General features: G+C 35.6%; 1 protein-coding gene across 6 annotated transcripts in view; it reads left to right on the top strand.

Annotated features, from left to right (window-relative positions):
- LOC139131070 (cilia- and flagella-associated protein 337-like) overlaps window positions 1-11180 on the top strand; it is a 48287-nt gene that overhangs the window by 34113 nt on the left and 2994 nt on the right. For 3 of the 6 annotated variants that reach the window (XM_070697007.1, XM_070697009.1, XM_070697012.1), the window contains exons 12-22: window positions 2329-2434; window positions 3871-4022; window positions 5415-5517; window positions 5996-6182; window positions 6730-6893; window positions 7545-7707; window positions 8693-8785; window positions 9240-9298; window positions 9692-9767; window positions 10297-10362; window positions 10827-10866. In XM_070697007.1, the coding sequence (XP_070553108.1) occupies window positions 2329-2434; window positions 3871-4022; window positions 5415-5517; window positions 5996-6182; window positions 6730-6893; window positions 7545-7707; window positions 8693-8785; window positions 9240-9298; window positions 9692-9767; window positions 10297-10362; window positions 10827-10866 (1209 nt within the window). The remainder of the gene's footprint in view (window positions 1-2328; window positions 2435-3870; window positions 4023-5414; window positions 5518-5995; window positions 6183-6729; window positions 6894-7544; window positions 7708-8692; window positions 8786-9239; window positions 9299-9691; window positions 9768-10296; window positions 10363-10826; window positions 10867-11180) is intronic. The other 3 variants (XM_070697008.1, XM_070697010.1, XM_070697013.1) reach the window with 1 other exon arrangement.

Here is an 11180-nt window from a genome sequence, read left to right as displayed (position 1 = left end):
GATAGATGGTAAATGGCTGAAATAGCATTTTCATGAAGGAACTCTTCCCATTTATTTCATACTTTGATTTATTCCACATATTCATTCAGGTTGAAATGACACCTTCGGCTGCTTGCGTTGCAGTGGTATAGAAAAAAGAGAAATTGACGTCAGAATTTAAATAATCAATGAGACCGACAAAGGCCAGGAAGGATTACTAGCCCCAGCCAAAATAGAAACCACTTCTGTATGCACTCGCATATTCAGTGATATAAATGCTAGTTACTGGTGGTATGGTTGAGAAAAACCGCTATGTAAACTGATCAATTGTCTGATCCGTCAGTGTCTGCATGTACAGATAATTTCATGCCCATGAGTTGTCTTGTTTTATGAAGTACGTGTCATGAATACTGTGTTTGAAAGCTCTGATATCTGAAATTTCATATGTCTTTTACATCTGATGACTATGCAATCAGTTTGAGCAACATTTGGTAAGAATATTTCCTTTGACAGTGTAGGTATTTTATTAGCATGATTGACATGAGAAAATCATTTCAAAGAAGAATTCAAGAGGTTGTATGTATAATGTAATAGTCAGTTTAAAGTTTAGACAATATCCTCCAAGTGATGATGAGAAATATAGGCAAAGTTTCACAGTTAATAATGTATTGGAAGAAACAAGATGTCTCATAAAGATTTAATGAATGTTACTCGTAACTTTTGTTGGTACTTATATTTTCATTGTACATATTTCACCTTCATAGAAATGTCTGCTTGTTTTCCTAAATACTCGATAATGCAATAAAAAACAACTCATTCATATTTCTCAAATCAAAAGATTAAAACTACCATTTTTAAAAAGGAAAGGAAATTAAAGATCAATGCTCTGACTTGACATTGTGTTCCTGACAGACTACCATCCATTGTCAATTCTTTTCATGCAAGATATTATCACTTTCCCATCTGCCAACTCAGTAAAAAGAGGTATTGAGCCAAAACTATATTATTTTCACCTCCATGTCTTGATCTAGCTGCTAAAGCGGCTGTAGTCAGTAAAATTCATGTTTACAATATCTTTTCAGGGGCCTTCAAATGTTCAATTTTTTTGTTGAAATACACCATGTGGGACTTCACTAGGTTTAACCAACTTGACTTATGATGAAACATGAACTTGATAGAATAAGGGTTAACGCAGTCAAAGATCTCAATGCTTCCATACTTCTTACCATACTGGTAGTCACCTTAGACACTCACCGTTAATTGATTCACGCTATCTCAGTATTTCCAATCTTCATGTTTATTGAAAAGCATTTGTTAAAATAACAATCCTATCAAAAGTGAAATTCCATTTGAAATGTAGATCTAGGGACACAAGCCATAGCTGTTCAGTATATTTGCACTATTTTTGTTCTTAGCTCCCCATATTATGCAATGTTGTTGTTGAAAAAACTAATTCTAGTCTGGACTAGAATTCATTTGTCAACAATAATAATAAACATTGCACACATACAGACCATTTAGACTAGTTGAAGACTGGGAGTTTCAACCTTATTTTTAAAGTTCAACAAAACCCTGTGTTTTGTCAGACTGAAAGAAAATACGAGATACATAAAAATGACAAAAATACACCAAAAGTTATTATTAATGGAGACAAAGTTGTTTCTTATCGAAGCAGCATGGCTTTGTAGCAATATGATTTTGACTGGCAAAACATATTGAATTCATTTGTGTAATTAACGCAAAAGATTTTACTCTGTTTGTTCTTCTTGAGAATGGAAAGTTCCGTAGACTTCTTTATGTAACAAGATGGAAGGTTGCATTGGATTATGGGATTGCCAATGAGAGTCTCTTCAAATTGCTAAATCAATAAAATAATCCACTGAGGAGCTTTGTTGTCATTGTCTTAATTGTTAAGCCAGTGATACAAGGATCGATGCTTTCCCTTTTTTCAAAAGCCTTGTCAGTTCATCCAGCACCCTCAGAATTATTTATGAGATGCTCGGTTTCCATAGCTAAGTCAAGTGTGATCAGCAAGTCGGCTGTGTCCGTGTCCTGGTGCAACAAACTTACATTTGGTTTTAAAACATGGCCTGTTTCATTTTCACACTCTGACATGAACTCAGGGTTTACTGCTGAGGTAGGCACAGAGATGAGAGTGGGTTTTCTATATGGTGATTATCACAGTCTTTGACAGCGGATCACACTTCAAGTCGGAATGCCTTTTTGTTTGGTGAAGTCATCGAGAGACAGTTCTATGCAAATGCACCACAGACCCTCTGTCCACATATACTCTCTTGATGGTCTTGTCACCTGACGGTTTTCACAACTTTTTTTTTTCTCTTTTGACAGTAAACCCACTGGGATGCTCAGAGGCCACAATGCACCAATCTTTTATCTCAGTATAGCTGCTGACGAAAACAGGATTTACAGTATTTCTACAGACAAAACTGTGCGGGTGAGTACCATCTAGATTTCTTGCTCTCTCTCAGAAGAATTAACATTGTGTCATTCATTGCATTCTTCTCTCTCTATATATGTCACAGCACACAACTTTTCTCCACACACATATCAAAAGTTGTTTTCTTTCACCTCAAACTTTCAACTCAAAGTTTATTCACAGAATATCTACAGAGATTTTTTGAGTGCATGGTGTATGTAACTTAATTTGACAGAAGGAAATTGAACAGAAATGGAATTGTAGGAACTATTTCTGTCATATTGTTTTTGATTTACCTAAAGTTTTATTGGACAGTATAGTTCAAAATCCTCCTGGATTGTCTGGATAACTAAGTGTATTCCTTAGATCTTGACAGATGATGTTAATCACAGTGTCTTGCCATGCACAAAGTGATTAATCAGTGAAATCTACAACACATGACATGGTTTTGTAACACTGAAATCTATTACAACACTCAACAGCTTTTGATGAGTGATTCCAGACATGGTCATTTGACATCTTATCTATCAACTCAGTGTTTGGTTTGTGATAGCAGTGGAAACTGGTATCTTAATTTTTAATAACACTGTGTCTATTTCTCCCAAATTACCGTCCAGACTAGCCATAAAACAAACACATAGAACACTCATAAGTCTGTGAAATGTACAAAACTGAAAATGATGACTCATAGACATACGTAATTAAGAGTGATGGAACTCGTTATTTTTTTGGAAAGTTGGTAATTGTGAGATGGTTTCATATTTGTGTCTCAAATGTAAAGGTTGATTAAAGAGTCTCAGTAAAGAGTCTCATATTTTTTATCTGTCCAAAAGTATTTTTGGTGAACTTTTAAGATTAGAATAGTCTTGTCTCTGTGATGATACTTACATAACTTTCAGTCCTGCCAAAGTTATTACAACAGCATAAATTGTACATTTGTAGATTAGTTTTAGATTCCATAGATTTGATAGCATATCTTCTTATTCAACAATTGGAGAACAAGAATCAATAACAAATGTTGGGTTTTACCATTCCGTTATTGAAAGGTGGTGTCAGACCAATAGATTCAATATTAATACCAGATACACATACCGGTACTTCCTGTGATCAACGATTTTTCTTCAACAATGATGAGTTCGTAGATATGCTGTTACTCTCAGCAGATAGGTACTTTTTTGTTTTTTTCTTAGAAATATCTCTGTGTACATTTTTTACTGAAACTACCCATCACCCCATTCTTTTGGTAAGACTAGTGTTAAAAACTCCACCCACTTTTTTATACAGTCTAGATTGAACATGTTGACACAACTAGGGGTATTAATTTGATTGCTGGAGTTTTTGTGCAGCGGCAACTCAAGCAGAAAAGCTCCGTGACGGCACATCAAACAGTCAGCTTTACCGGGTATTTTTTTGTCTTAAATCCCTCACTCCATTTTGGTTTCATTCTAATCCAGGTGTGGGACATTAAGGACCAGACTTGCATGCTAACGCTCCGTCCCAAATCACACAAGATCAGAGGTGACATACAAGCCTGTCATTACAATAGAGTTACTAGAAGTCTGGCCATTGCCACTGATCAGATGGCGCTCTTGAACCAGAAAGTCAAGTAAGTCAATCCCCAGTGTTATACTTCTCAATTCTCAGCAACTGTCAAATCAGAGTATACCAAGTATGACCACAGTTGCAGACTTTCTCTGTTCTGATAAATGCCAACAAGAATTTTGATCAATGGTAGAACTCCATCCAGCAAAAGATGGTGTTGCTGTTACATATCAGCTGCCAGTTGTCTCAGTGCAGTAGATTGTTTACGCATTAAAACGAGTGTAAGATACAATAATATTTGAATCAATAGATATCTTAATCACAGGGCAAGTTCCACACAGATATAAATGTAAATCATAAATCAATAGCAATAATGATTGCTGCCAGTACATGCCATTTCTTATTAAAGTCTAAAGTATTCTGAGTTGTAACCAAGAAAATTATGAAAACTTGTTTAGTCATTATCAGTTTCATTGTTGCAATTATAGTCAAAATGGTTTAAGTTAGCATCTTTAACTTTTTACAATAGTGCTTACCCAGTTAGGTTTGATGTAGAGCTGTGTTGGTCAGGAACTTCATTAACCCTTTCACCCCCAGTTCCCTGTGTACAGGTCCAACTTTACCATAGAAAACAATGGATTTGGGACAAACCATGGTGGTGAAAGGGTTAAAGCTATGTCCTATGTAACAGTGCATTAGATTTTGACTTTGACAAGTTCAAGAAAATTTTCTTCAATTTCTTTAGGAGCAACTAAATAGAATTATTGTTACTTGCCTTTCCATAGATACATATTATTTTGTTATGAATAAATGTGCGAACGGCATGTTCAGTAAACTGTGTGAAAAATGACATTTTCTTGTAAAACTTTTGATGCATCCTGTGAGAGAAAAGTCAACCACCTTTAGCTGGATGAAACTTGAATATGCATTTTGTAGCAAGCAGTACTTGAATAATATACCTATGCTTATTATATAATAGCCCTTATGGTAACCATTTTTTCATGATAAACTTATTAATTCCTTGTGCTAAAACCAGTTATATCTTGGTACTGGTATGCAGCTTTCACAGTGAACATTTTTTTGCTACAAAGTAACCAGCTAGATAGACAATAGCAATAATGTAAACTCTACAAATGAACTAACTTCCAATTGTTCTGCAAAACAAACTTTTGTTCATAAATGGTGCCATTAAAGAAAGGTGATTGACTTCTTGACCTTCGAAACAATGGACAGTTAAACTTAATGGATCCATTTAAAAGCCATTTCCCCATGTAATTTGTCTGTGCATGTTTTCAAAGTAGTAAATGTTTAGATAGAGAAGTTGATAGCTAGAATATTGAACTGATCAGCAGCAATGATAAGTTAAAGCTTTTTTAACAATGAGTACAGAAAAAGCCACCTGTTGTTTGAAACCATATGAAGTTTTCTCTGTATACTGATTTGTATTTCTTTCTAGGCCCCAGCAGTACGCAGACATAGTCATCACACACAAGGAACCCGTCCATTGTTGTCGGTACAATGCCAGCTTCAAACAGGTGGTTACCTGCTCTGATGGCTCGGTAAGTTGATGTAGGATTTATCATCCAAAATCCAGACGATGGTTCTGAGTGATAACAAGTTGTATCCAAACTTGTTTTGTTCTCTACCCCAGGGAACGTTTGTATTCCCATAATTTAATATCACACTATATTCCTTGTTGTGTATATTTCCAAACTCTACATATGTTGGATTGGCCCATATGATGTACAAGGCATATGATGTATGAAGTAACACATGGTTTTGATAACAACACCAATGTTTACACATGTTATTATGCACAAATTCCCACAAAACGTACTGTGCGGTTGGGGCTTGCTGTGTTCAATCTAATGACTAAGCTGAAACATTGGCAAAATGAAGCTGAAAAGACTCCACTATTTAACTACTGGTATCATCTTTTGATTGCTATACTTTTCAAAAGGCTTGACTATTTCTGTTCAAAACAAGGACACAAATCCCAGTAATCTCACAACTTCTTTCTCCTGTCCCCTCACAAAGGCTGTCAAACTCTGGGAATTTGAAACCGGTAAACCTGTCTTTGAGTTCTCCCAAGCTCACGGCGACAATGCAATAACAGCCATGGCATTTGACAACACCGGCAGACGGCTCATCACGGGAGGACGTGACGGGAAACTTAAAGTTTGGAACTACAACAATGGACACTGCCTCAAAACATTAGAAAAAGGTAGCAGTTTATTCTAATTTGTGTATTTATGGTTCTAAACATCCGTATTTTGGCAATAATAAAAAGTTCAAATTGTAGGCTCTATTTCTTGATTCTCCTTTATTTTGTACACACTTCAAAAAGCATGCAACTTACTCTTAAATCGTGAATATTGTAGTAAACATGTCATTGAAAGCCTTGCAGAGCATATCTTGCTAAAGTGTACTTTTGAAAGTGTTAAATAGAATCAAGTGAAATTATTTTATGATTTTTTCACTGCCCTTCATAACAAAATTTGCGACGAGAAATAATCAGTCTTTAACATTCCCTTTATTGGCTAAATCTGGAAAGGAGTCTTTCTGATTGTACATACGTGTACCGGTACATAAAATAGTATAGGCTTGTTGTTCTATGTTAAACTGTAGGCATTTAACATACAGAGTACAGTTGGGTCTTTGAGGAAAAGTCTCTCTACAACTCATAGACTTACAATAACAAGTATTTAATTTGAAAAATAAGTATTTCTCACGAACTTCATTTTTTTTCCCATCTGACTCATTTTGCCAAGAAGAAGACAATACAGAAGAAATCACTAGCATAAATTATATTGAAATGAACAGGAATCGTTATATCATCTCTGTGGGATGGGACAGGCGAATCAATATTTTCACAGACTCAAGTGATGATTTCCATCATGTTCAGAAACCGCTTCCCAAGTGGCAAGATGATGTGGTAAGTTCAGTGTTCACACTATGATGATGATGTACAGGCAATTATGGCTTGGTGTGTACAGTCAGGATTTCTTGTAATTTGCCAGCGATGCTTCCCTGATGTGTGCTGTCTGTATAGCAATGCTGAATTACCAGTTCAATAGATTTTTAGTTCAGTGGTTGCTGATGCAGATTAATCAGGTGACCAATTTCCACCATTTAGCATAGGGATACCTCATTTTGCTGCTGTCGTATTTTGATTTGGATTGGAATCAAAAGGCTTGTTTTTCGTCTCGACAGGAGTCTAGCATTGGTGAAATAAATCTCAAAGTGAATATCAAACCGGGGAAAAAAATCGATGTTGAAATTGTGAAATAAAGATGATGATAATGATGATGAAGATGACAACTATAATGATGTAATGATGATTAAGGCATATTCTTGTGGAATTACAGTATTTTGAATGGGACAAAAGTTATAAATCATATGCAAATACCACGCTATGATTGACTGTATCAGGCTTTCTTCACAAGCAACAGAAGTAGTTTGAAATGTGAAAGTTCCGTCAGGTAGCCAAGAGCCAATCTGTATGAAGCAATGTCATCAGTTCATGTGGTCTGTCATTCAGTTCTACTATAAATCCCATTTGTGATTTTTTTTTTTGCCATTGTAGAATCATGGACACAAGGAAGATATTTTATCACTGGCATCAGCTCCTCCTAATCTTTTAGCAAGTTCAAGTTACGATGGTGAAATCATTGTTTGGAATCTGGTGTCTGGACACATCTACTGTCACTTGATATCACCAAAGCCTCAAGATTACCAGTCTGTGGCATGTGAGTATTCAACGATTGGTCAACATAAGTCATGTGATATATCCATATTAGGTAGTGATTGCATTCTAGTATTGCATATTATTGTATGCATTTTAGCCAAAAACTTGTTCCCTATAAAAGTAGATAAAACCATCTTTAAATGTCAGAAAATCACTTGCTTTCTCACTTTGAGAAAGGTCAAAGATGTCAAAGGTCAATTATGTGGCCAATTTAAACCCCATGGCAACCCTGCCAAGAGACGACAGGATGTTAGTTCATTGACTTTGGAATGAGAATTACATTGAGAAGGAGTGTTGTCATTCAGTGATTAATGGTTGCTGTTTATGTCCACTGTAAATACCAAAGATGAGATTGCATCGGTTCAGTGACAATGGCAGTAACTTTTGACTACTTTTTCATTATTTTTTGCTATTGAAAATGCACCTTATCATTCTCCATACTAAGTACACTGAAATTTAAAATTATTCACTTTGCTAATAAAATGCACTGTACAATATGCAATGATTATTGATGACAAATGAATTCTGGTTGGTACTAAATTTTGGTTTTCAAAAATGGCATTCAACATGAGTGCACATACCAGCTGTACTGAAAAGTTGAACGTTGGGCATTTTGACATATTTTGAGTGGACTCAGAAACCACATTTTATGTACAGAAGAAAAATACAGAAAAATGTTTTAAAAAGCTTTGACATAAACTATGGTGTGTTTGGCATATAATCTGGCCATGCCAGAAAGCTTTATTGTTATGCCTGCTTTCCACTTATCGAACAAGAGCACAGCAACCATGAAACCATCATAAGCATAACAAAGATCTCACTCACATGATCAGAAAACTTGGTTTTAAGGATTGAATAGGCTGAGGTTGTGCACTTTATCAACAGTTATCCAGAGAAAAGACAATCGAAAGTGACAAAATAGTACTAAAATATTCATCAGATATTAATCACCATCTGTACTTTTTTCACTTTTCTCTGACTTCTAGTGGATGGGGACAACAGCATATGCAAGCTCATATTTCTTGAAGACAGAGCTGCAAATAAACACTGTGCCCAACTGGTAGCTAGTGGACCAAGAGGTAACAATCTATATAAAATGGACCTTATTTTAGAACATTATTATGAGAAAAATGATCTGTATTTTTAAACTGAAGGCTTTGACGTTGAAACATATGGCACTCTTTGGTTTTGTGTCAATCACGACCCTGTTTGCTCTGTTCTCTCAAAATAGCAGATTCAACAGGTGTCAAATGTTACACAGCTATGGCACCACCTACAGGCCAAAGTTAGAAACAAACTGTCCAGTTTCTGAAAACTGGTGCTTCAGCTACTTGGCAATTTTTTTTAATACTAGGCAAAAATCTTTGACTCGGCCTCAGGAATTTGAAGGTCAAGTGTCACCATCAACTACAAAATTTTCAACTTTGGTCAGAGAATATTTTTACCAACAGTGAAAAGTGATTGCTTCTTTTGGCTGTCATTCTTATCTCTGACATTTTTTATCAAACATTATTCTCTGCACTCAATCTGTAGGATGTATCCACTTTTGGAATGTCTACAATGGAGGGGAACTTTTGGCCCAATTTTCAGTGGTAAGGAATCAACTCTTCCATATATTAAATTAAACATGTACCTTGTAAGAGAGATTCAATGAATGACTTCCAGTGGCTAGAAAGTACAGAAGCTGCAAACAATCTCTGCTCGTTTTCCATCATTTGCTCAGTTCTGCTGCAATTTTGCATGTGTTTTTGGGGGACACACAACAAGTGTTTCTTGTGCAGTTCTGTAGAGTACCAAATACCTCACAAATGTTGAGTATCAAATACCTCACAAATACTTGATATCTGAGCTTTCTCTCTCTCCAATCTCTGCCATGCACATACATTCATGTCAATATGTGAAAGAGATTACAGATGAGTTTATACATGCATCAAGTGCAGGAGCAAAAGTTTAGCAGTGGGTTCCACTATTCCTTTCTTTCACAGGGTTCCAACAGGGCTGCAGTTAGTAATATGGTCGCTAGTGAAGACTCCACAATGCTGTTCACTGGTGATGCTATCGGTAAGGATTGAGCAAAAATGTTCTGAATGATGCCGTAGAATTTGCATTTGGAATTCTGCCAGTGTTTAATCTTTCACCACATCGGGATTCTGAACCTCAACAATTTTCTTTGCAATTATGTTCCAAAGAGTGTATATTTGTAGAAAAGCATGCTGTGGGCTGCCAAGTCTTTTATCAATATTTTTTGAAAAGTGTGAAATGCATGAGAAATATGACTTTAGTTAAGTCACTCTGATTTATTTATCAACTTACCCCCATTGAGAATAAGTAAAAACTGATTCATATTGATATTCACACAGGGTGAGCAGTCATGAGTGCATAATACGTTTTCAGTTTGCAAGCAAACTTTCTGAATTCCAGGTTAAGAAATTGTGTATGTAAAAAGGGGAGAGTATCTCAGCATGTGTTAATTGTCTCAATAGCTAGATGCATTATATAAGCTCAAGGCAGGTTTTCACTTCTTTGACAAGTCAATACAGTGTTACATTTCCCTAAAACTTAATAAAACTTCAATTTTATCCCCATGCAGGATTTGTTCACTGCTGGAAAATTGATGGCTATTGTCTCAGAGGCAAAGAATCTGAGCCTCCGGAATGTAAGTTTAAGAACTGTAAAGTTTAAGTCGAATTAATGGAATCAGACCACTCTCAGTTGCATTCTCAGATGTGTGAACTTGGATGAACGATTCCAGTCTTGGATATTACACCTGAATATATCCTTACAATGACAAAACTCTATTCCACACCCGTTCTCGATATAGCTGGTGTATTTTCAGAAAGAAACAATTACATTGTATCAAAATAACTTGTGCAAGAATTTTTAGATGCAAAGTATGTTACAATCAAATATGCCATCATTGAATGACCATTGAAAATCACATTGATTTAGAAATATAAATTTTTAGAATTATGGAACAAAATGCATTTATCAGTGTAAAGTTGATGTAGCTTGTCATCACGTAAGTTTTAAATTGGACATTATTTCTGTCAGGCATTGATTGAGTCTTTCCAAAAAAATTGAATTATAATTATTATTGTATTTCTTATTCTTTATTCTTAGTGATTATCTCATGGAGAGCCCATGTCCAGAGTGTCACTAGGTAAGTTACCATGGTTACAGAGTTACCGTGGTTACCATTTATACATATCTTTAATATGACAGCAGACAAGCATGTATGTTTCTCATTTCTCAGCCTCGTCACAGAAAATTATTCAAGAAATTATATGCTGTTAGGGAATCCTTTCTTTGTTTGCTTGAACGTCAAACCCTTTTTGAAGTTGTTAAAAACCCTGATCACAGGGAGAACCAAGATGTTATATAGTCTATTGTATTGGCACTTCAAGACATAATCTTTACTTCACAGCTTCCCTTTCAAATTTTAGATAGACCTCACTGTTATCAGGCCAGGGAACT

This window comes from Ptychodera flava, chromosome 4 (genome assembly GCF_041260155.1).
Source record: "Ptychodera flava strain L36383 chromosome 4, AS_Pfla_20210202, whole genome shotgun sequence".
NCBI classification, from domain to species: Eukaryota; Metazoa; Hemichordata; class Enteropneusta; family Ptychoderidae; genus Ptychodera; species Ptychodera flava.
This window is presented reverse-complemented; position numbering and strand designations above follow the sequence as displayed.